This window comes from Theropithecus gelada, chromosome X (genome assembly GCF_003255815.1).
Source record: "Theropithecus gelada isolate Dixy chromosome X, Tgel_1.0, whole genome shotgun sequence".
Lineage (NCBI taxonomy): Eukaryota > Metazoa > Chordata > Mammalia > Primates > Cercopithecidae > Theropithecus > Theropithecus gelada.
The window spans coordinates 147,290,250-147,316,774 of record NC_037689.1 but is presented as its reverse complement, the minus strand read 5'-3'; the positions used below and the strand labels follow the sequence as shown (position 1 = coordinate 147,316,774).

The 26,525-nt window shown below is 41.0% G+C and overlaps 1 protein-coding gene across 1 annotated transcript; it reads right to left on the bottom strand.

Moving 5' to 3' along the window:
• On the bottom strand, positions 1-26,251 carry LOC112615726 (transmembrane protein 185A-like). The gene is made up of 4 exons (XM_025372585.1): positions 26,009-26,251; positions 7,258-7,434; positions 4,614-4,821; positions 1-364 (listed from the first exon to the last, which is right to left on the bottom strand). The coding sequence occupies exons 1-4, from the start codon at positions 26,044-26,046 to the stop codon at positions 266-268; spliced, it is 522 nt and encodes a 173-aa protein (XP_025228370.1). The 5' UTR covers positions 26,047-26,251; the 3' UTR covers positions 1-265.
• Positions 26,252-26,525: the final 274 nt, after the last annotated feature.

Here is a 26,525-nt window from a genome sequence, read left to right as displayed (position 1 = left end):
TGTTTATAAAGACCTTTTATTAACATGATAAAATGTTTATGATACAACATTAAAACAAAAAAATCAGGATACAAAACGGTACACACAGTTATATCCCAACTGTTTGTATAAAACACAGACATAAAAAACACTAACCATGTTATCTCCCCATAGTGGGATTATGGGTGACTATTAGGCTATTATTTCTGCTTGTCTGTCTTTTTCAAGCTTTCTACAGTGAATATGAATTACTTTTATAATAAAAAAGGAAGTTTATTTAAGCATTTTAAAAGTTACATACAAGCCAAGGCCAGTGGATGATCTTGTCCAGTCTTAAGGCAATGAATATAAACTGGAGAATGTTGACAGAACACAGGATTTCTAACTAAAAATGAAGAGAAGAATCAGTTAAACAAAGTATAATTTGCATTTAATATTGCAGTAATTTGGTCAACACACTAAAAGACAATACACATTATAATACAGTGTAACTTGTATAATATTATGTTGCACTGGAAACTCCTGATTTTCGGTACCAGAGGGGCACGGCAGTATTACGGCAAGGGGAAATATGGCTCGGCCTGCTGCCTTGCCCCTCTGCTGCCTTGCCCTTTGTGGCCTGAGGCCTGAGCACAGATGAGAACCTTGTTTCCAGGTTCGCTGGGAACACAGGCTAACTGCAATAAACCACTAAGCTTCCTTCATGCCCCTACCAACAATACTGTCTATTCAAAACCATCCTTGTGCGTCCTTCTTCTCATACCTCAGATTTGCCCTTGGATCCCACCCTTTCCTTTCAGGCTCCTTGAGGACCTTGTCACATCAAGCCATCAATTATAGATTCTTTACTGTATCTTTAACCCCACCTATTCCATTGATCCCTCCTAGCAGCACAGAAATAACTCCTTCTCATTAAAAACAAAAAACCCCAAACCAGATAAACCCACCCCATCCTTTGATCCAAAACCCCTCTTAGCCTCAGGTTTCTCTCTGTGAGACAGTAATGAATATGCAAGCCCCTACTATCTCATTTACCATTCCCAGCTTCCTCCATTGTGATCTGGCCTCCACCCCCCATGACCATCAGTAGACAGCTTTCATCAAAGTCACCAATAACCAGGAGACAGCAAAAACACTTCAGCTGGCATCCTACTGATACTGTGGATGAGTCTTTCCTGTTTGCTCCCCTCCTCCTGGCCTTCTAAGATCCCACCATGCAGTCTTGGAGCCCTCTGGAGTGCTCTGGTAATTCCTTCTGTCTCCTTTTCCCCCTCCTTAAATGGTGATGCTCCCCAGAGCCACAAACAGTCTTCTCTCCCCATTAGGGAGACAGACACAAGAACACACATATTTTCACTCACCTGCTGCACCCTGGACTGGGGGAGAAGAAATTTCAACCAGACCCTTGGCTTCCATTATTACCTGCTTAGTGGTGAGTTCTCTCATCTGTCTCCAACTTAGCCTTCCTGCTGCATAGCAAACCCAGCTGTGCCTATGCCACTCAGTTCTCCTAGAGGCACCTCAAATGAAGCCAGTCCCAAACAGAGGTCATTATCGCCTGCACTTAGAACCTTATCTCTCCTCTTTCTATAGCCTCCCATGTCACTTTGAGGCACAACAGTGGTCTCATTTGTCAAGCCATGAGCCCGGGAATCACCCTGTATTCTTTTTCCTACACTGTTGCATTCAGTCACCACATCCTGTCCACTGTAGCGTCCAGACTTCTCCTGAATCCCGTGCCCACTTTCTATGCTGATGATGACTGCCTAGTGAGGCCTTCTTCCTCACCATCCCCCTACCACTTCAGCAACCCCTTACTAACCTCCTGCCTCCAGTTCAAATGCCCTGCAGGCTGCTCCTCACTCTGGTAAAGTACATTCTTGCCCACAAAATCGAAATCTGGGACCGGGCCCAGAGCTTCCCAAAGTTCTCAGTACATAGCTACATGAGGAATTTAGTAATTCCTCCATAGACCTCTAGGCCAAAAGAAATCCCTAATGTGGCTAGGAATGTCAACCGTTGCATTGATTTAAGTAATTACGTCTAACCTAGTATTTCTAAGTAGCCACTTGAAAAAATAATTCATATAAATCTAAAGAAAAATGTTAATATTATTCTTAAATAACCAAAACTAATTCCCAGTGGGATGCGTGTGCCTGTCAGGTAGCTCACCATTTCCCACGCCTTGGAATCAGACAAGGTGCTCCCACTCTTGTCACCTGTTCTTCACCTGGATTTTCACACAGCACTAGCCTTCTGAGTTTTCAAAGCAGCTGCCGAAAACCCAGCTTCTTAAAGATACGACATCACTGAAAGGAATGTAGTGTGGCCTAAAAATAAACCTGTAAACTATTTCAAGCTAGTAGTTTGTATGGTGTCCCAACAAATGTCAGGTATTACTGTTTTCCTCAAAATGTCCACTATCCCCGGTGCCCTGCGAGTGCACTGGGGTGCCTGGGGCACTTCAGCACATGCTCTGCAGGCTGAGGATGTGGCCCCTATTTGGCCCAATCCCTCTGTAGAGGCTCCCTCTCATCTCAACTCCCACAGTTCCTTCCTTTCCACCTTGTGCTCCCGTCGGATCTGAACTGCCACAGTCCACTCAGCTGATGGAGTGTTTCCTGCCTCTAGGCTTCAATGTGTCCCAAAAATGCCATCCCTTTCCTCCCGACACAGGGCTCCCTGGCAGACCCTCAACTCCTCCTTCCCATCTCTGCATGAGCCTACTCCAAACCACCCCCTCACCAACATAGGTACTGTTCTTGCGTCACAGGAGGAGGGAGCTCAGCTCCTGGTATGTTGTTTCTTCCAAGGGCAGGAATGCCAAGAGTGTGAATGTATGAAAGACTGACTTTCTGCAATTCAGGCCCAATGCAGTCCTAGTCCCTCGGTATCTGTGGGGGATTGGTTCCAGGACCCCCCGTGGATACCAAAATCCATGGATGCTCAAGTCCCTGATATAAACTGGGAATTCTAGGGAGGGTGAAAGTGGACCATCAGATACTCTCCCTCCATAGCTCACTCCTACCTACCAGTCATACCCATGCTGTGGCCTTTCCACCAGCATGAAAATCAGGGAATAGCTCCCCTTGTTCAAGGCCAAACCCTTCCTGGTGCTCCGGGTCCCATTCTCCCTGAGTCCCACAGGGCCTTGCTCCATCACCATCCCTCTGTCTAGGTACCTTCCCCTCACGCCTATACCTGGGGTCCAGGCTTATATGCCTGACCCACCCTACGGCTGCTATGTTTACTTCCTAAGCCAACTGCGGTCTTCTTCCTTCACTCTTTATCCACACAGCTCAAAACCAGGCATCTACAGCCTCTAGTTCTCCCCTTAACCCATCAGTATTCAGCTTTGGGCCCTCAGCTTCTGTGCAGTTATGTAGTTATGTGCCCAGGCTTTAGAGTTGGGCCGACTCAAATGGAATCCTGGTTCTGCCCCTTCGCATGTGGCCATGAACAAATGACTTATCTTCTCTGGACCTACCTCACAGGGTTGTGAATAGTTAATAAGAAAACTACTGCATGTGATGTGCCTAGCACAATGCCTGGCACACAGTAAGTGCTCAATAAACATTATCTGCAATTATTTTCATTACTACTATTACTAGTCCTGGTATTTTATTCATCTGCATATCCCCTATGCTTAGGGAAAAAGGACTTGGCATCCAGTAAATACTTGATAAATGTTTATTGAATGAATAAACAAACACATGGGCACATCAGTATAAGCTAACCAGAGAGCAGGGGAGGTGCTAAATCATGGGGTCTGAGGTGGGGAGATGGTCAGTTTTGAGTGTCAACTTGGCTGGGCTATAGTACCCAGTTATTTAATCAAACACTAAGCTTGGTGTTGCTATGAAGGTACTGACTTTGAATAAAGGAGACTACCCTCCATAGCATGGGTGGGCCTCACGCAATCAGGTGAAGGCCTTAAAAGCAAAAACTGTGGTTTCCTGGAGAGGAAGAAATTCTGTGCCAGGACTGCAGTGTCAACTCCTCTTAGGTCTCCAGCCTGTTCACCTGCCATGGAGATTTCAGACTTGGCAGCCCCACAGTAATGTGAGCCAGTTCCTTAACTCTCTTTATACGTACATCTGTATCTAACCTATCAGTTCTGTTTCTGTCTGATACAGGATATGAAGCTGAGAGAAGGCTGATGTCCTGGGTGAAAAGCTAGTGTTCTAAGTGAAGAAAGAAAAATGGTTATTTCCATTGTCTTTTGTTGCCTTGTTGTCTCATGATGTAGAGTTGTTAATGATCAAACTCTTCCTAACAAAGGGTAAAAAAACTGACATCTGAATAACTGAGCAAAATATTTTACTTTTGAAAACATTCTTTTTTTTTTTTCTTTTTAAGATGGAGTTTCACTCTATCACCCAGACTGGAGTGCAATGGTGCAATCTTGGCTCACTGCCACCTCCACCTCCTGGGTTCAAGAGATTCTCCAGCCTCAGCCTCCCAAGAAGCTGGGATTATTGGCACGTGCCACCACACCCAGCTAATTTTTGTATTATTAGTAGAGATGGGGTTTCACCACGTTGGCCAGTCTGGTCTCGAACTCCCGACCTCAAGTGATCCGCCTGTCTTGACCTCCCAAAGTGGAAAACATTCTTAAATATATGAAATCTCACCTCTAGTGACCTGTCATGTCGAAAGCCCCAAACACAAGCTGCAACAGACACCGGGGAAACAAAGAACAGCGGCATGAAGACCAGGAGCCAGAAATGGCTTCCTCTCTCGATTCTGTCACAGACCAGAACTTCAAACATCAACAAGAGCAAGTGGATGCCCACTGCAATCAACATGGCTTTAAACTCCACACACGTTTCTCCTTCTGCTCTAAAAAGGGAGAGAAGAAGAAAACACCCTCATTTCAGAATCTCCATTATAAGCAAGCAGTTCAGGGCAAATACCAACTTATACTGATACTTTGAATTTTACTTGAAAATTTGACAAAAGTAAGGGAAATCAGGTAGAAAGCTAACTTAAACCTAAGCTTTGGTAGGCAATCTCTGAAACATCGAAGAACTACTACATAATACCAAATGAACATTACAACCAAACCAGAATTTAATGTTTTAACTGTATAGGCATATTCTCAAAAGTAATAGCCAGTTATTTCCCTGACAATGTACATAAACACTTCTGTTCACATCTTTAAATTCAACAACGAGTTACTTCCAAGAGTATTCAAGCTGATTTGCTTCTGCTGCTAAAACCAGGCAAATACCCCTTAAGTCTCACGATCCTCATTTTTCAATGAATTAAAAACCATGTAAACCATCCTTCACACAATATTATAAAAATAACTCTAGTTCTATGAACAAGTGCCGGTTATATTTCAACAAGATGGTAGTAACTATTGTTAGGTGCTATTTTAAAATGCAAATAAAACATATAAATGATTTTCATTTTCCTTTCTATTCCATTAAGATACATTAACACCTGCAGATGAAAGAGAAAGAAGAACAAGAGTTAAAACTGTTCTCAAACAAAATCAGTTTAATTAGTTAAGTATCATACACAATAACCTTAACAGATCTACAATTGAGCAATGGTAAGGCCAGCAATCAGGAAAAGGCTCTATAATGCATTTGAAAGGCCTACAATGTTTATTCAAAATACAGATGAACATTTATGATATGCATGTATTGTGGGTGATAAATACACCAGAAGTTAGATCACAGAGAAAATGCTATCAGAGGTTATTCCTGTAGGACCCAACCGTGTTCCACTGGTTAATGTTAACACGAGAATGACCACGCCTGTACATTCCTTATTCAACCCCACATACACAATTCCTTTCCTTGCTCCAAGCATCTTAAATAAGACCAACAAAGAGAAGTTTGAATATATTCTAAATATCAATTAGTAGAACCTAAATGTTTATTTAACTTTGCATTCTTTGAGAAGCAAACATTAGATTATCTGAAATATCTCATAAAAAAAAGAAAACATATACAGCCACACAGGTCATCAATCTTCCAAAACAAAATCGAAGAACTTTGAAACAGCTATACATGAATGTTCCTCACCTGCCAAGGCTCTCTGTGTAACTGTTTTACAGTTCTTAGACATGTATGTGATATGGAATTTACATGATCTGAATCATTTTTATATTTAGTAAACAAAAATTTAAAAAGTTGATGTAGTGGCTGGACGTGGTGGCTCACACCTGTAATCCCAGCACTTTGGGAGGCCAAGGTGGGTGGATCACCTGAGGTCAGGAGTTTGAAACCAGCCTGGCATGGTAAAACCCTATCTCTACTAAAAATACAAAAAATTAGCCGGGCATGGTGGCAGGTGCCTGTAATCCCAGCTACTCAGGAGGCTGAGGCAGGAGAATCACTTGAACCCGGGACGTGGAGGTTGCAGTGGGCTGAGATCACGTCATTGCACTCCAGCCTGGACAACAAGAGCGAAACTCCGTCTCAAAAAAAAAAAAAAAAAAAAAAAAGTTTCAACTTTACACTTTTCCCACACGAGCAGCTGCCTTCTGGGAATTCCTGTACTCCTCATCTTCCCAGTGAAGGTTCCTAATAGCCTCCCAGTCTTAAGTCCCCCTTTTCCCTTTATGTAGTTACAGTCTCTGTGGCAGAGAAGGGAAAGTCTCTTGCAGGTCCCAGCAACACCAGGCTGCATGCTGGTGTGAGCCAACTCCCAAGAATTTGGGCCAGCAGAGGTATCCAAGAGCAGGGAGGGCAAGAGTTGGAAACAGTAAAGGGTACTCCTCTCCCCTGCCCCCAAAGGCTCTGCTTTCCTTCTTGGCATCCAACCCTTGACTTTCCTCATTCCCCAGCTGCTGTCTGAGGGACTCATGGTCTCCTGGCCAAGCCACCTCCCTTACACTACTAATAGTCCTAAAGCTCTGGGACTAGGAGGGTGGGACAATGGGAGCCCCAGCTTCAAAACTGAATTGGAGACAGATCTTTCATGACCAAACATAATATGAGTGTCTTTTCCTAAAAACAGGGTGGTTTCATGCTGCTTAGTCTAGTATGGCATACCAGTTCTGTATTTTGGGTACATTTTGGATTATACAGGTATTTGTGAGCTGGCTGGCAACTTACCCCCCAAATGGCACTGCTTTTGTAAGAAACTACATACCAAAGACCAAATTTTCAAAAACACAGAAGAGATCTGTTAGCTTATACTATAGTTCTAAGACCCCAGATAGGCAGAAAATAAAATGGTCCTTACTTCATCAAAAGTGAGAAAAGTCAAGATATTGCTCCCTCATGCTAGAGACCAATGAGTTGTATAAAGCAGTATTACCGATATTGAGGATTTCGTGCCCAGACTCCAGTTCCAACTGAGGCTCCAACAATGACCATTAACTTCCACAGCCATATTGGAGCAAAGACAGCCCAGTAACTCCACTGTATGATGCCATCCAAACGAAGGGCCAGCAGCACAGAGAACAGCAGCAGACAGGCATAGATGAGGAATTTACTAGGAGAAAAGTAAAACGATTAAAGAGGATTCACTTTCACAAATATGTGATACTGAAATGGGGAGCAATAAGAGCCATATTTGTCAGCATGTAAAAGGAGTCACTAGCTTAACCAATCATTTATTGAAAAGGTCTATGGGGCAGACATAATGTGTTAGGAATAAGAGAAACATAAAGAAGTCTAAAATAAGTCTCCTGCTTTCCAAGGCTTCCTCATAGAAGGAAGACCACACAGAAACATATAATACAGCATGATGTTTGTGATGAGAGCTTGGAAGAGGAAATACAGATTGTGTCTGAGGCACTCAGAAGCAGAGAGGTGGTGACCCTGGAGCTGGTTCCAGAGGGCAAGCAGAAAGCTGCCAGGCAGGAAAGGAAGTGAGATGAGGAAGTATTCCAGGCAGACGGAACTAGCTATACCAAGACACAGAGACTGGAAAAGGCTGATGTGCTCTGAAAATGGTCAAGTTCTATCACTGACTGATTCTATTTCTAAAAAGGCAGCCATCTGTCATATTCATATGGCATGAACATTTTAGTATATGTATTATACTTTCTATGAATGAATAAATTACACATACACACATGCTCACGTCTCATATAAAAGGGAATCGCTACTGAAGATGTCCTTGAAATAATTAGAAATTATACTCTTGAGGACCTCTATTTCCAGCCTTGATTTAATAATGGGAATATAATTTACCTTCCCGCCTAAATAAGAAACTTGATACCATCTACAAAAGAACAGTTTTCAGACATTGACAACAGGCAGTGGAGAACAGGTGAGAGGGAGGAAACAAAGGAGGTAAACCCCACTATTGCCGCAGTTTGCAGATCAGAGGCAGCTTCCAGGCTGCAGCAAGAAAGTAGTTAAAACTCAACCCTGTCAATAACTATATTAAATATAAATGGCCAACTGAAAGACAAAGATGATCGGATTGGATTAGTAAGCAAGGCACTATATGCTGTCTATAAGAATCCCACTTTATCTATCTATAAAGACACAGACAGATTAAAAGCAAAAGGAAAGAAAAAGTTATACCAAATAAACACTAACCAAAAGAAAGCTGGAATGACTATATTAACATCTGTTTAAGTCTTCCATTGCTGCTATAACAAATTACCACAAACTTAGCAGCTTAAAACAACGTAAATTTATTATCTCACAGTTCTATATGATAGAAGGCCAGATGAGCTTGGTTGGTTTCTCTACTCAGAATCTCACAAGGCTGAAATAAAGATGTCGGTTGGTGGAATGCTTATCAGGGGACTCTGGCAGAATCCACTTCTAAGCTCATTCAGGTTGTTGGCAGAATCCAGTTTCTTGTGGTTGTAGGACTGAGGTACGTGTCTCTTTGCTTGCTGTCACCCTGCAGTTGATCTTAGATAGTAGGGGCTTCTATTGGGTCCTTGCAAATAGGCCCCTACATCTCAAAGCCAGTAACAAGCTATAGCATATTGAATCTTTCTCATGCTTGGGATTTTTTTCTCACTTCTGCCATATCGCTTCTGCTTCCAGTGAGAGAAAGTTCTCTGCTTTTAAGAGTTCATGTGATGAAACTGGGTCCACCTGGTTAAGCCAGGCTACTCTCCCTATTTTAAGGTCCATAACTGTGGTAGGCAGAATTCTAAAGAAGTTTTCCAGGATTCCTGTGCCCTGATTATTCAATCAAACAGTAATCTAAGTAATACTGTGAGGGGACTTTGCAGATGGAATTAAGGTTACTAATCAGCTAACTTTACAATAGGGAGATTATACTGGATTATCCAGGTGTGCCCAGTGTAATCACATGAGCCCTTAAGACAGCAGAAGAGTAAATCGGAGAGATGTGGTGGAAGAGAGATGAGGCAGAAGAAGTCAGAGAGATTCCAGACTTGAGAAGGATTCAGCCTGTTACTTCTACCTTTGAACATGGAGGTAAGGAACCATGAACCAAGGAATGCAGGCAGGCTTCAGAAGCTGAGAATAACTCACAGCTGACAGCCAGCAAGGTAAAGGGGACCTCAGCTCTACAACCCCAAGGAACTAAATTCTGACAATAGCCCAAATGTGCTTGAAAGCAGATGAATCCCTGGAGGCTCCAGAAAGGAATAGAGCCCTCCTAACACTTTGATTTTGACCCTGTGAAACTAGGCAGAAGACCCATCTGAGTCATGCTGTACCCGGACTTCTGACCTAAAGAACTGAGAGATAATAAGCTTGAGTAGTTTCAGTAATTTGTCATGGTAACAGCAGAAACTAATGCTAATAAGTATATCTTCAAAGTCCCCTTTGCCATGTAAAATAACATATTCACAAGTTTCAGGGCTTAAGGCCTGAGTATCTGTGTATTTGTGGGGGTGGGGCATTCTGCCTACCACAACATAAGACACAGTATATTTTTGAACAAGGACTATTTCCAGGGACAAATAGAGGCACTTCATAATGATAAAGGGGCCAATTTGTCAAGATCTAACAATCATAAATGTTTATATGCCTAATAACAAAGTTTCACAATACATGTAGAAAATACTGATCAATCTAAAAGGAGAAATAAAAAAAATCAAACTGTTATAAATGGAAATTAACATTCCTTTCTTAGTAACTAACAGAACACATAAACAGAAAATTACTAAGGATATATATGATTGTAGCAACACTATCAACCAACTTGACCTAATTAATATTAATGAGTTCTTCCCAACAAAAGCAAAATACAGATTCCTTTCAAAAACACATGGAACATTCACCAAGACAGATTGAATTCTGGGCCATAAAACAAGGCTCAACAAATTTAAAAGGACTGAAATCACATAAAGTAAATAAGCACAATGGAGTCAAACTAGAAATCAACAGTAGAAAAATATCTGGAAAATTCTCGAAATACTTGAAAATTAAATGCCATACTGCTAAATACTCCATAGGTCAAAGACTATGAAGAAAATTGAAAAATATTTTGGATTAAATAAAGGCAAAAACACAATATACCAAAATTTGTGAGATACACTAAAGCAGTACTTAAGGGAAATTTTAGCATCAAATACTTACATTAGAAAAGATATCAAGTCAATAATCTAAGATTCTATCTTATGAAAATAGAAAGAACGTGGAGGTAAGGAACCTCCATGTAAGAAAGGGAAGGAAATTTTAAAAAAGTAAACAGAAAGAACAAACTGATAAATATAAGCACATTAATCAATAAAATACAGTAAAAAGGCATTAGAGAAAAAAATCTATGAAACTAAAAGCAGTTTCTTTGAGAAAATAAGAAAATTGGTAAATCTACAGCCAGAGTAATCAGTAAGAAAGAGTAGGCTCAAATTATTAATATCAAGAATGAAAGCAGGGATATCACTACAAATCCTAAAAATACTAAAGGGATAAGTAGGGGATATTATAAACAACTTTATGCCAGGAAATTTCTTGAAACAAAGACATGGAAACTGCAATTCTAGTTAAAACTTTTTTCATAAAGAAAATGTCAGGCCACGGCAAAATCTACCAAACATTTAAGGAGGAAATAGCAGCAATTCTTCACAAACTCTTGCAAAAAAGATGAGGGGGGAACATTTCCCAATTTATTGTATGAAGCCAGCATTACCCTGATACCAAAACTGACCAAGAAAGAAAACTACAGACCAATATCTCTCATGAACAGAGATGCAAAGATCCTCAAAAGATTTTAGCCAACTGAATTCAGCAATATATAAGGATACTACATTATGACTAAGTCTGGTTTAGCTGGGATTGCAAGATCACAATCCTGGATTAATATCTGAAAATCAGTTAGCAACCTTCGTGGTATTAGTAGGCCGAAAAAGAAAAATCACATGATCATCTCAATAGTTGTTTAAAAAGCATTTGACATAATTTGCTACCCATTCAAGGTAAAAGCTCTAAACAAATTAGGAGTAGAGAAGCATCTATGAAAAACCTGTAGTTATAATGCTTAATGGTGAGAGACTCAATACTTTCCCCTTAAGACAGGAAACACAGCAAGTTTGTCCACTTCAACGCATCTATTCAACATTGTACTAAAGGTCCTAGCCACAACAATAACATGATAAAAAGAAATTAAAAGAATATAGTTTTGAAAGAAAGAAGTAAACCTGTCATTATCTACATTATCTATTCCTATCTGTAGGAAATCCTAAGGAATCTACGAAAAAGCTAGTAGATCTAGTAAGTGAATTTAACAAAATTGAAGGATACAAGATAAATGTACAAAAATTATTGCATTTCTATATAGTAGCTATGACAAATTGGAAACAGAAACTTAAAAATATATATCATTTACTGCAACTTTCCTATAAATTTAAAACTATTCAAAAATTAAAAGTTTATGAAAAATCCACCATTACAATAGCATCACAAATATAAAACAGGGACAAACGTAACAACATATATGCAAAACCTATATACTGACAACTACAAAACACTGGTAGGACTGTGGGGAAGCTAATAAACAATAGAAATTTATTCCTCACAGTTTCAGAGGCTGGAAGTTGGAGATCAGGATGCCAGCATGGCTGGGTTCTGGCGAGTGCTGCCTTCTGGGTGGCAGATGGCAGACTTCTCACACCCTTCACATGGTGAAAAGAGAGTGAGCTAGCTCTCTGGTCTCTTCTTATAAGGACACTAGTTCCAACCATGAGGGTTCCACCCTCATAACCTAATCACCTCCCAATGCCCTGTCTCCAAATACCATCACATTGGGGATTAGAGTCAACTTGTGATTTTTGACGGGACACATTCAGTTCACAACTGCCTAGAAAAATTAAAGATCTAAATAAATGGAGAAATATACTGTGTTCATAGAACACTCACTACTGTTAAGATTTACATCCTCCGTGTATTAGTTTCCTATGGGTGCTGTAACAAACTACCACAAAATTGGTGACTTAAAATAGCACATATTTATTATCCTGTAGCCAGACATCCAAAAACGGTTTCTCTGGGCTAAAATCAAGATGTCAGCAGGACCTACTCCTGGAGACTCTACGGGAGAATCTATTACTTGTTTTTTCCAGAGCTGTATTCCCTTGGTTCATGGCCCCTTCCTCTATCATCAAAACCAGCAGCACAAAATCTTCAAATCTCTCTGTTTCCACCACACTGCCTTCTCTTAATGTTATCTCCCTCTTTTAAGAGAACCTGTGATTGACTGCATTTATTCCCCACTTGGATAACCCCATCATCTCAAGATCTTTAACAGGTTCCATGGAAGTTGGTATCTTTGAGGGCCATGATTTAGCCTACCACACACACCAAATTAACCAAATTATTTTAAAGAATCAATGCAATACCAATGAAAATTGGAAGCCAGCAGGTTCTTCTGTAGAAATTGACATACTGACTTTAAAAGTCATAATGGAAATGCAAAGGACCTAGAATGGGCAAAACAATTCTGAGAAAAAGCAAAGTTGGACAATTTATACTATGTGCTTTCAAAGCTTACTATAAAGCTACAGTAATAAGCACAATGTAGTACTGGCATAAGGATAGATATATAGAACATACTAGAGAGTCGGAAAACAGACCCACACATATTGAGTCAGTTAATTTTCCACAAAGGTGCCAAGGCAATTCAATGGAGAAATAATTATGTTTCAATAAATGGTGGTACAACTAGATAAATGAGGAAAGTACACCTTGACTCTTAAACTCACAACATATACAAAAATTTATGTAACATGGATCATAGACCTAAATGTCATATACACAACTATAAAATGTCCAAAACACATATGAAAAAAAATACTTGCAACCCAGGGTTAGGCAAACATTTCTTAGATGGGATATGAAATTGGACTTCTCCAAAATGAAAAACTCTTACTCTCCAAAAGATATCTATCATTAAGAAAATGACAGCCAAGCCACAGACTAGACGACCATACTCTGAAAACACGTATCTGACAAAGTAATCTGTATCCAGTATATAAAAAGGACTTTTACAACTAAAAAAATAAGCAAACAAGCCAATTAAAAATGGCCAAAAAATTTGGAGACATCCCATCAAAGAAGGCATACAAAAAGCAAATAAGCACACAACAAATACTCAGTATTTTCAGGTGTTAGGACAATGCAAATTAAAACCACAATGAGATAAGATTACACACACACTAGAACTCTTACATATGCTGGTGGAAATGCAAAATAGTACAGCCACTTTAGAAAACATTTTGGAAGTTTCTTATACAGTTAAGTGTATACTTCTTCTATGGCCCAGCAATCCCACACCTAGGTATTTTACTCAAGAAAAATGAAAACATATGTCCACACAAAGACTTGTAATCAAATATTCAAAGAAGCTTTATTCATAATTGCCACTGGTAACAACTCACATATCCATAACTGGTGAATGGTTAACCCAATTTTGGTATATCCATTCAATGGAATACTAATCAGCAGTAAAAAGTAACAAACTACGGGTGAAAAGAACAACACTGATGAATCTAAAACGCACTATAAGTAAAATAATTCAGATTGAAAACACAAGATACTGTACAATGCTACTTATTTGACATTCTGGAAAGGGCAAAACTCTAGACACAGAAAACAGATCAGTGCGGTTACAGATAAGGAACAGAAAGCTTAGATGTTAAATAACTTGTCTAAGAGCTCAGAGTTGGGAGTCAAACTCTTTGACTCCAAAATCCTTTTAATTCAGTATTATACTAAACAAGTTTTACACTGATAAATGAACATGTTCAGAAAAGCATCTGAATAAGTATCTGCTGAGTAGCTAACGGGTCTCCACTCGGGAAGATTAAGGATAGTCTTTATACTCTTTTGCTTATGATATCTGAGTTTTCTGTAAGGTACGTGTACTATTTTTGTACTATGAAAAATAACACAAGAAACTTCGATTGGAAAAAAGGGAGGAGGGTTGTAAGAAGATGGGACCTACAAAATTAAACTCAGAAGCAAGCCTCTAAGAGAGAAAACTATGCTGGGAAGACCATGAGATTCAGAGGGGTTGCTAACAAAAATATACATAGCATCACTGTGTCATAGTATTCTTACCCGTAAAGTTAGGGCAATAATATGTACCCCATAAGGTGGCTACGAATATAAGATAATGAGTATAACAAGTGCTTTGTATAAAGCACTAAGTCAGTGGCTCTCAAAGTTTTTAGTATCAAAAATTTTGACGTTTAACTCTTAAAAAGGACTCCGTTTCAGTCTTAACAATTACTGAGGATCCCAAAGAGCTCTTGTTGATGTGGGTTATCCCTATTGGTATTTAATATTTCTGATACAGTGGTTATTCAAAAAATATCTACTCTTTAAAGGTAATAATAAACACATTACATACTAACATAAATAACATTATTTAAAAACATTTCCAAATCCAACACAAATTTAGTGAGAGCAGCAGCACTGTTTCTACAGTTTAGCAAAATTTTAAATGTATGATTTCATAGAAGACGCCTAGATTCTAATATCTACATTGACATTCATTCTGTTGCAATACATTGTTTTGGTTCAAGTATATGAAGAAAATCTGGCCTCACAGAGATGTGTAGTTTGTAGAAGACTACGTGCTCGCAAACGAGACGTTCCCGATAAGTCCTGCTCTTGCAAACGAAGCAGGGCGTTGGGGGCTTGTTTATGTGTAAACATCTTGAAAATCCAGAAAGTCAGGGAAAGGTCAGAAAAACAACAATGTGTCTTGTGACTTGGCAAAATTCCACAAACGACTGTATAAAATAAAGCAGAGCGCGCCATTCGAGGCGGCCGCCATGTTTGTCTTGTCTTGTGTTGTCTTGTGTGTTCATTCCTTTGTTTAGGAAACACGCGGACCCCAACAGTAGTTAGAAAAGAACTATTTTAATAGCTCTTTCAGATAATGGTAGATATTCAACAGGACACTGAAACTCAACAAGTGGTAGTTTCTTAAAGGTTAACTGCGATGTGGAATCCGGAATCATATCAATGACCTTTTTGTACTCTGCTACACTGAAATCCACTGGTCTCTCTTATACTTTGTGAATCTTTTATCCCAGCATTATTATATAATACAATGTAGGTTGACTGGAAAATATTGGTTTACTGAGTTATAAAGAGCTTTCAAATGTCGACACATTTCATATACAATAGCAAAAAAATATCACATTACTTACCATCTCCACCGACTTCATCAGAAATATTTTAAGTACTGGAAGGCTGTCAAACTCATGGTAGTAGATACAACTTTTCAAAAATTCTGGTTTCCCCATGAAAGATCAAATTTTACCATTTATAAAAAATACCATGAGTTGTTTTCTTTGAAGGTTTGCTTCTTGCATTTTCAAGAAAATGTCTGTCAAACACCATAACACAAATAACCACAGTCTTGTCTGTCAGTTATCCTTCCAAAATGATACTCCATGAAAACAGCAGCTTGTAACTCAGGCACACACGTTTTTCCTTAAGTCAACCACTGCATTTCAGCATACAACAAGCCTTTATGCATTGTTCTCATTTCATCACATGGAATATTAAACTAGATGTGCATTCAGGGATCAAGATTAAATGAGATTAATATTTTTCTGCTTTATCAAGGACATTCGTAAGTGAAGCTGGCATTTTTTTTAACTGCAAGTCCAGCATGTGGTGGTGAAGAATCCAGTGACAGAAGACTAGTGTAGCTGGTGCCACTGTCCTGATTTGTGCTCTGGCACCAGCTGTCTGACGCACCACTTTTGCACCACCAGTGCCAATGTCGACCAAGGCAAAGAATGTCTTAGTATTATTATTATTTTGACTTTGCGGATACCTGGAAATGGTCTCAAGGCCCACCTCCAAGGTCTGTGGAAAACAGTCTGACAACCAGCGTACTCAATACACATTAGTTAATATTATTAATACTCGAAAACAAAAACAGGCTTTTACAAGCTGCTACAAAGAGAGGGAGAACATTTAAAGAAACCAAGATAAAAATGACTTCATCCCTTAGACTTTGGACAAGAAGAGAGCCTGTGTCAAGGTGGGGTGGAGCAGGATTCACAAGTTAATAGAAATGGAGTTATCACCACAAATACAGTGCACAATTAGTAGAGGCAGAAGTTTTCTCTCTTAAAGCAGAGGGGAATATTCCAAAATCTAAAAAAACAGAGCCAATTTGTCAACTAAAGCCTGTGGCTACAAATATAATTATCAGAAACAATGGACTGGAAAACACACAATTTAAAAGAAATTAGTGGATACAAACATTAACAAATGCTAAGATAATGAAAGACACAGGATTCATATGTAAATTAGATAATAGTACAGGTAATTTTTATCCTAAAGGATTTTCAGACTATAAATAAAAAAATAGACTGCTGGTGGTGGTTGGGGGGTAAATGCTGTAAGCTAACTTCATTATCCTCTGTAAAACAGTTTCCTTATTTAATAAAAAAAGAGAATAGTGGAACTAAAGAAAAGGGAAGTACCAAAATGTTTTAAATGCTGGAAAAGTGATTATTTATGTGGTTTTTGACATAATTTAAAGGAAACTTAAAATTTTATGTCTATTACATGGAAAATAGAAAAGAAGATAAACTTACAAAAGGACACACAAAACATAATTCATGATTCAAATACTAGGGTTAGAAAAATATACATGGGCTGAATGTTCTTTTATTAATTTCCTACTGCTGCCATTCAAAACTGCCACAAACCTAGTGGCTTAAAGAGCATAAACCTAGTAGTTTAAAAAGCATAACCCTTACAGTTCTGGAGGTCAGAGTCCAATATGGGTCTTGCTAGGCTAAACTTAAGGTGTCAGCAGGACTATGCTTCTGAAGGCTCTAGGAGAGAATGTTTTTTTGCCTTTTCTAGCTCTAGAGGCTGCCACATTCCTTAGCTCATGGCCCCTTCCTCCATCTTCAAAGTCAACAATGAAGAATGCAGTCCTTCTCATACTGAATCACTCTGACCTCCTTTTCTGTCTCCCTCTTCTATATTTAAGGACCCTGTAAATACATTGGCCCCAGCCAGAGAATCCAGAATAATCCATCTTAAGGTCAGCTGATTAGCAAACTTAATTCCATCTGCTACCTTAATTCCCCTTTGCCATGTAACAAAACATATTCCCTGGTTTCATGGATTAGAATGTGGACATACTTGGGGGTCATTATTCTGCCTACCACACCTCTATAAAAAGAAAGCTTGCTTCCTAGATTAAGAAAGTAAATCTGTTACATTCAAGAGTTACACTTGGAACCAAAGTCAAAAGTCGAACCAACTATCAGAAATCAGATGACAGAGGTTTAGCACGCCTGGATAAAGATAAGAGCAACAATTTACTATCTTTAAAATGAGATAAATTAGATTTCAAAGCCAAAAGTATTAAAATGCCAAGAGGACTAATAAGGAAAACCTAAATAACAAAAACCTAACAACATGACCATGGAATATGGAAATAATTTTAGAAGTTTTCTTTTTTTTTTTTTTAATTTGAGACGGAGTCTCGCTCTGTCGCCCAGGCTGGAGTGCAGCTCACTGCAAGCTCCGCCTCCCGGGTTTATGCCATTCTCCCGCCTCAGCCTCCCGAGTAGCTGGGACTACAGGCAGAGCTTGCAGTGAGCTGAGATCCGGCCACTGCACTCCAGCCTGGGCGACAGAGCGAGACTCCGTCTCAAAAAAAAAAAAAAAAAAAAATTACTAAAATACAATTGAAACATAAAAACACCTGGGCAGCTGCCAAAACAAAACTCAGAGAAAATGTGTTCATTTCAAATGTTTAAATAAAAGTAGAAAACAAAGAAAAAAAAAGAGGCAAAGGAAAACTAGTAAACTGAGTTTCTAAGAAATTTGGGGGGAAAGCCAAGACATGAAAATAATAAAAGTAAAAGTAGAAATATAGATATGAAAATGAAACTGATCAGTAATCCCAACAGCTGGCTTTAAAAAAAATTAAACTACAAAGCTGATCAAGTAAAACAAAGTAACATAATCAGAAAGTTCAAAAGATGCAATTCATACACATTCCTAGTTGGGGAAAGAGAATAGTATCTTAACTACATCAATATATTTGGAAGCAAAGTCTAAAAGGTGACTGCATAGCCAAAAGGAAATATCAAGCCTGATTTGCAAGAGAATACACAATAATGTGCAATAATACAGTGATAAGAAAATGCATTTACAAAAATAAGTTACAGTCATAGCCTAAACTACTTTGAGTTACTTTTCAAGAAATATTCAGACCAGATTCCAAATATAAAAATAGACTGCTTAATTCTCCACAAACCTGGGAGAATTGGGAGGTTCCGGTTTAACATTAATCACTACTTCTTAAAATGCACCTTTCCAGTTACACCTTTAGAATGGATTTATTCCACTCTCATTTGAATCTGTAGTGTTAGTATATTATGAATCACTAAGTAGTGTTACCTGGTGTCCTCTCTGAAATTTACATGGAGCTTTCTGCTCAGGCTCAAATTCCCTCTCTCCAGTTTGCAGGGTTGGGAGAATAGGTAGAGAAAAGGAAGCAGGGAGGGAGAGAATATACATAGCAAAGGAATGATGACTCTGACTGTAAAAGTTCTGGTATCTGTTTTCTGCATATCATAAGAATGCAGCTGGACTCTTTTTAGACCTATCAGTTTTTTTCCAGTGGAAGCTGCTGGCTTCCCTGGAGCACATACACGCGCCTTAACACATGCCTGCATGCACGTACACACGCACAGGCACATACGCACACACAAACTTTGGATGGCACATCCCAGTTTACAGCTTGACAGCATGGCTCCAAATGACAACCTGACATTCTCACAAACTATCAAGGGAATTGCCCCTCTTACACCTTATTAACCAAATTTAAAGTCTTTTAGTGGAGATTTTAGCTGGTTTTATTAAGATGAAAAATGTTTAAGAGCATTTAACCGGTAGATACAAAAAAGCACAAAAGCCAAATAATAGCAGAGCCCACGCCAGTAGGAAGATCTGCATTTAAGTTCCTCAACTGCTATTCATCAGCGGTGTGGTCTTGGGTAAGTTATTTTCCCCCAGGTCTGTTTCCTCATCTGATTCCTCATATACTGATTCATTAAGACAAGGGTATGTGAAAGCACTGTGTAAATGATACATTTTACCCATTCTAGTTTTAGCAGTACTATGAAAGACAAAAGTTCTGCCACACTGTAGGTAACAATCTTGTTCAGTAATCATTGTTGTCACTATTAGGTTGGAGCTGACAAAGTATGAGTCTCCACTTATAAAGCATCTATCTCCAGAGTCCGAGGCTTTTGTCTTAAATTCCAGTCACCTTGTACAGGCATGACATATCAGGCAAAATAATTAAAAACTCAAGCTCCATATTAAAAAGCTTAACTTCTGGAGTCCTAGGAAACTATCTAAAACTCCTTCAATTCACCGTCTCTCCTGTACAACAAAGATTTCCCAGTGGTAGATGTCTATTTGTACTCAACATCCACTCATTCAGCAGCTAATTCAGCACCTCCAAATCCTGGCCCTTAAAGAACACAGCTAAGAACAATGTGTGTATAATTATCAAGTAATAGGAATGATATTTTTAAAACTAGAAATTATACATTCAAATGAGATTTCTCTCCTTTAACCAGTCCCCTTGGGAGGCAATGCAGTAATTCCAATGGTACTTCATTACTCAAATCATCTTTGAAGCTTTTTTCTTGGAAGCACCTTAAGAACCTGCAGTCTGATCTTCTGACTATCCCAAATGGTACTACATTTTCACTGAGGGTGGATTCGAATTTTGGAAATGGCAGTCAGTCAGGGCCAAGGTTAGTGAATAGGATGTGTGATCAAACTAGGTGGAACTATTTTGGTTGAAAATGATAGATGATCATAAAGCAATGAGATGGATCCTCTTATGTGATATGTAAACTGACTTTAAAGGGAATTCCAGATGAGTAACAAGGAGTATGAACGATGGAATAGGTTTATACATTCTCTTTCCCCAAGTAACTTCTTTGAATGACAACACTCATTTGGATGTATAAGCGTCACTAAGAGGTTTGTTTTAATTACTTACAATTTGTAAATAGAGGGTTCCTTAGTATACTGGATCTACAATGTCATGGGGGAAAGGAGTTGTCACTTAACTAGAAATACGGCATGGCATGCAGGAAAGAGCACAGGCTTCATGAGACTGACGTGGATTCGAATCTTGACTTGGATTCTTCCTGTCTGAGAAACTTCAGGGAAGTCACAAGCTGTCAAGACTTTAAAATAAGGCTGATATCTAATTTTGCAGGGTTGTTGTAAAGATCATGGATAATGGATGCAAAGCCCCTACATTGGGCCTGGCATGTGGTGGGTACTCAAGAAGTCACAGCTATTATTAACAGCAACATCAGTAAAATCAAGACCATTTTCTGACTGTAGGTGGCTTGAGAGGACAGAACAACAAATAAGCAGTCACTTGAGTGGTAAGCAGTTCATTGACAGTATTGACAGTACACTTGTGCATTGGATACTGCTTTCTTAAAAACAATAACGTGTAAAAAACATTTGCAGTAACTAACACTATATATTTTTAATTCACACGACACATGTCATCTGCAGTGCTCATACCACACGGACCTCTTCACTACCTGAACATACCAGGCACTATCATGACCCCATGCCTTTGTGTACTTTGTCCCTTCTGAGATACGGAAAGGGGCCAGCCCTTCCACACCTATGGGTATTTCTCATCAGGTGGGACAAGAGACTGAGAAAAGAAACAAGACACAGAGACAAAGTATAGAGAAAGAACAGTGGGCCCAGGGGATTGGTGCTCAGCATATGGAGGACCCACACCAGCACTAGCCTCTGAGTTCCCTCAGTATTTACTGATCATTATGTTTACTATCTTAGCAAGGGGAGTGTAGCAGGGCAACAGGTGGGGAGAAGGTCAGCAGGGAAACATGTGAGCAAAGGAATCTGTATCATGAATAAGTCCAAGGAAAGGTGCTGTGCCCGGATGTGCACATAGGCTAGATTTATGTTTCTCTTTACCCAAACATCTCAGTGTAGAAAAGAGTAACAGAGCAGTATTGCTGCCAGCATATCTTGCCTCCAGCCACAGGGCGGTTTTCTCCTATCTCCAAAAAGAACGAATGGGAATGGTCAGCTTTACACCCAGACATTCCATTCCCAGGGACAAGCAGGAGACGGAAGCCTTCCTCTTATCTCAACTGCAAAGAGGCCTCCCTCTTTCACTACTCCTCCTCAGCACAGACCCTTTATGGGTGTCATAAGGCCCTTCCTTTCCCATGAGGCCATATCTCAGGCTGTCTCAGTGTGGGAAAACCTTGAACAATACCCAGGTTTTCTTGGGCAGAGGTCCCTGCGGCTGTCCGTAGTGCACTGTGTCCCTGGTTAATCGAGAATGGAGAATGGCGATGACTTTTACCAAGCATACTGCCTGCAAACACATTGTTAACAAGGTACATCCTGCACAGCCCTAAATCCATTAAACCTTGATTCATTACAGCACATGTTTCTGTGAGCACAGGGTTGGGGCTAAAGTTACAGGTGAACAGCATCTCAAAGCAGAAACAATTTTTCTTAGTACAGATCAAAATGGAGTTTCTTGTCTTCCTTTTCTACATAGATACAGTAACAATCTGATCTTTCTTTTCCCCACAAGATACCCTTCCAACTCTCTGGTCTGATGACAACCCTACAATTTTAGCTCAAAAGTCTGGCTCAAAAGACTAGCTCAATTCAAAACCTAGCTCAAAAGTTATTTCCATTATAGACTCTTCCCTGCCTGCTCGAGACAGAACTAGTGGCTCTGCCATTTGTACTTCCAAGACATTTGTTTTCTTTCTCTGTAATGCCTCATACTCTATTGAATTCTTATTTCCCTTTCATTTCTGCTTCTTCCACTAGGCTTATGCATTGAGAGGAGGACTATATTCCATTTATTTTTGTACTTAGAGCACCTAGTACATCGCTTGGCATGAGATAGGAACCTAGGAGATGTTTGATGAATCAATGTTCTAAATATACTTTGCAAATAACTATTAGAGGCCAGGTAGCTGCCTTTAGTGAACTATATTACCAGCAATCGCATTCCTTTTTCCTGACTTCAAACAAGGTACAAGATAACTTATATGGACTACAGAATGTCTTTTGAAGATGCAGCATATAGAAGTTTCCAAACACTACTGATCTCATCAGTACCCCATGCCCACATGACGGAACCCCTGGAGCAACATTTCTCAGCCTTTGTTCCAGTCTAGCCCACCTGAGGGATATACCACACTCTCATCAGGAGCTCACCACACAGATGACTAAGAAGGCCCAGTAGAGTTCTCACAGCCTTCCAGTGCCACATGGCTGCGAGGGTGGAAGAGCCTTCTCTGAACCAGCAACTCCCCCAAAGTAGCAGAAAATTTCAAGGCTCCGTGGTGAGTGCAGGGAGCCCACCTAATGCTACCTACTACCAGATCCCTACCACCCAAAATGCCTCAGAATCAGTTTGCCTATTCTAAGAACAGGGCTCTTTCACTGTTAGGAAGTCTCAGGCATTCAAGGAAGGACTTGTTTGTGGGTCCAGTACATCTGTTTCAGCATGTGTTAACCTGCACAACTAAAAAGCAATTATGAAAAGAAGTTCATGATCAACCAGTTCTGTGCCAGATGGAAATAGGCAGAGTGGGTCAGCTGGCAGCCCTGTACATCTGAGTGTTGACACCCGTGAATCATTCTCTGTCACTGCAGTTTCCAGAGCCTTGCCAACACGGCAATGGGTTCAGACTTACCAAGATCCAAAAGGTTGGAAAGGGGATCTGGAGCCATGACCCATGCCTTGGGACCCACCAAACCATGACAGTGACTATTTCTGTAACAAAGACATACTCTTCAAAGTAAATATAGCCATATTCTGCCTTAGTGCCATGTTATTTCCCATCTCTCCAATGGAATGGCTGCACTCTGAAGGTGGGAAGAGTGTGAGAAGAAAGAGAACCAGGCCACAGACCACCAGGAAAGCAGTGATTGAAGGCAGCAGCTCTAGATTTCTCTTATAGGCTCTGGAGAGTTATCCACTTATTTATTCAAAAAATATTTATTGAGCCAGGTACTATTCCAAGTATGCAGGCTACAATACTGACACAGTCACAGCCTTGACCCCATAGAACTTAAAGTTTAGTGGGGAGGCAGGTATTAATCAAATAAGAATCCAGACAGACACAAGGGTACAAATATGTACTATGATGGAGGAGTAGTAAATACTACAGGAACCGTAGAAACAGGGAGCAGTAAATCTGGTCAGGGAAGTCAGGAGAGCTTCCCTTAGCAAGTGCCAAGTGAGGATAAATAGCAGTTCACTAGGCCTAGAGGAGAGGAAAAGAGAGGGAAACATTCCTGGTAAAGAGAACAGTAGGTGACAAGGTTCTGGGGTAGGAGGGAGATATTGAATGGATTCAAAATTAGAGGCAGGGGGCAAAGCAGTAGCATCAAGGTTTGAATCCCCAGCATAAGGTAACTTCCTGTGTACACCCCCTCAGTTTTCTTTCTAGCTATTGGGAAGGCCTTCCTCAGCATTCAAGGGGACTAAAGCACATTGTCAAAAACTAGGAGTGCTCAGGAGACATGAAACACTACCAGCTAAAAAAACAAATCTGATTTACCAATAATACCTGGCCAATGTCCTCTTGAAATATCTGTAAAATTAAGGAACTCACTACCTCTGGCAACAATGAATCAGGAAAATGGCACAGTATAAAAGACCTTTAAACTTTTCAGGCAGAAATACATTTTAATCCAGGTAGAATTAAGATATTGATAAATATGTTGATAATTACTATAAATCTGCTTAGATACCAGGTATTTCATTGTAATTTCATATACTAATTTTTTGGGGGGGGAAAAGGCTAAAGGAAAAAATGGTTAAAGGTAGTATCAGTGCAGCACTATTTTGCTTTGGTAACTCTGTTAGCCTGTTTGATCACTTGAGGCAGTTTCTTGTGGCTTCTGAATTATCTGTCACCTTGCAAACAAGTCATGTAGCTTTCTATTTGTAAGGCACTTTGTAATCAATCATTAATTGGCCTCCTTACCCTGCTGAGAGATTATACTCATTCTACAGATAAAACAATAGATGAGTGAGTTGCCCAAGGGCACAAAACAATTCAGTTTTTACTTAACTTTCTTATCACCATCTCCAAATAGAAGACACATATGGCTTGTCCAGCTACAGCACCAACCCTACTACCCTGCAGACCAATCCTAATCCCTTGATGCAGCAGAGGAACGGACTGCAGTTAGTTCTGTTACCTCCTCTATGCCTTCCAGGCCAGCAATGATAATGTCTGCACTGTGTTAGAGACACTGGCACTGCAGACCAGAACATGAACTCAAAGTGGAATAAGAGCACATAGAAAGTCACAATGACTCACAAGTTAAAATGTCACCATCCCTAGGGAGACTGCACCCTCAACATACAAATACTTCCCTAAAACTTCCTTTCATCCTCAACAAGCAGCCAAGACAACGGTCCCCAGAGTTGACCCCCATAGTACAGCACTGCACAGTACTGTAAGGCATCTTAAGTGTACAAGCCCTTCTTCACCCCTATGCTGAGACCGCCAGCATCTAAAGCACCTAGCATAGGTTACAGCACACAAATGTTCACTGAGCGCATGTCTTCCCAACTAGCAAATAAGGGAAATGCATACTCCCTTCGGAGAGCAGTGCACTTAAGTGATCAGTTAGGCCAACTCCTTATTTTACAGAAGGGCCAAAGAAGGGCAGAGAATCACCCAGTTACATATGGCCTGGTCTCCAATCCAAGTCTTAGGGCTCAGTTTAGTTCCACAAACATTTTATATGCCAGATACGGTGGGTGGGAGGCGCTGGGGACACTGAGATGAGCAGGAGATGGTCTCAACTTCAGGGAGCTCACAGCCTGGGGGAAAGAACAGTTACAAAACAGTCGGGCAAGTGCAAGGACAGGCGCTTGAGTTCTTAGCCAGTGTTTTCTCCACACTGTCCACTGGGTGTTCCCCAGCTGGAAAAGAAGGCCAGCAATATCTACTTCCTGCAAATAAACTTGTAGTGAAGACTGATGAGAAAATGAGTATGGAAAATGATCAGGCTTACCCAGAAATGCATTATATAAGGCATTGCCATACCCTGACACTGACTCCAAGTATTCAACACTGTTGCAGGTATCCGTTCAACAAAGAAGCAAACAAGACAGGGATGGGCATAAACCCAAGGAAAACCCCAAGGACTGCGCGGAACTGGAGGAAACAGCTGGGGTGGGGGTAGGGGTGTTGGGTCAAGTGAGACGGCCCTGACGCGGAGAATGGAGGGCCCACAGCGGGGTAGAAGAGGATGGAACCGAGAGGAAGAAATTGGGACACCAATGAGGGACAGCAAGCAGAGAGGAATGGGGCTCCCTTGGGGCAGGACGGGGCTCGCGGCCGGGCAGGGGCTGAAGGCACCGGGCACGGGAGGAGGAAGCGGGCGGGCGCCGAGGCCGACTGCTTTGCCTGGGGACAGCTTGCACCCGCAGGGAGGCTCGGGCAGGCGCCCGGGTCCTCCGGCTGCAGCATCTCGCCCGCCGTGTCTCCCCGGAGCCGAACACCAGCAATTGCCCGAGCCCGCAGCGCGGACTCCCGGGGACGCCAACGACGCCGCCTCACCTCGGGTTGAAGTCCTGGAAGAGGCCCCTCAGGTTCATGGCGGAGAACTTCACCGCGGCGTCCTCCTCCTCCTCCCCCGCAGCCCGTGCTGCACAGCCTGCGCCTTACAGCGGGTTCATGGCGCCAGCTCCAGCCCCCCGCTGCTGCTCCCGCTACTGCTCCCGCCACCGCCACCGCCGCCGCCGCCACCGCCCGGAGAAACCTGAGCCACCGCCCCCTGCCCCTCCTTCCGGGCTTCCGTACGGCGGCCGCGCATGCGTCCGGAGCCCCGCCCAGAGCGCACAGCGCTGAGAGGCCCCCATGCCTGGGTCTGCACGCGACCCGCCGAGGAGAGGAGATGGCAGGGGGATGGAGGCTGGGAGTGAGCAGGGCCCGAGGAAGGGGATACTGACGGGCTGAAGGCCTGCAGGGAGGGAGCGCGCCGCCGAGGAGTCTGGCGGACAGGTCTTGGCAGACACCTGTCACCTTGGCCCGCGCTACCTTCTGGAGATTTTCCCCAGTGACAACTGAGCCCTGG

Excerpts from the sequence above, each read along its gene's own strand:
- LOC112615726 (XM_025372585.1), bottom strand. The coding sequence starts at position 26,046 with ATGAACCTGAGGGGCCTCTTCCAGGACTTCAACCCGAG. Across the intron at positions 7,435-26,008 it reads TTCCAGGACTTCAACCCGAG|TAAATTCCTCATCTATGCCT; the intron begins GTGAGGCGGCGT and ends CTTTTCTCCTAG. Across the intron at positions 365-4,613 it reads GACATGACAGGTCACTAGAG|TTAGAAATCCTGTGTTCTGT; the intron begins GTGAGATTTCAT and ends CTTCATTTTTAG.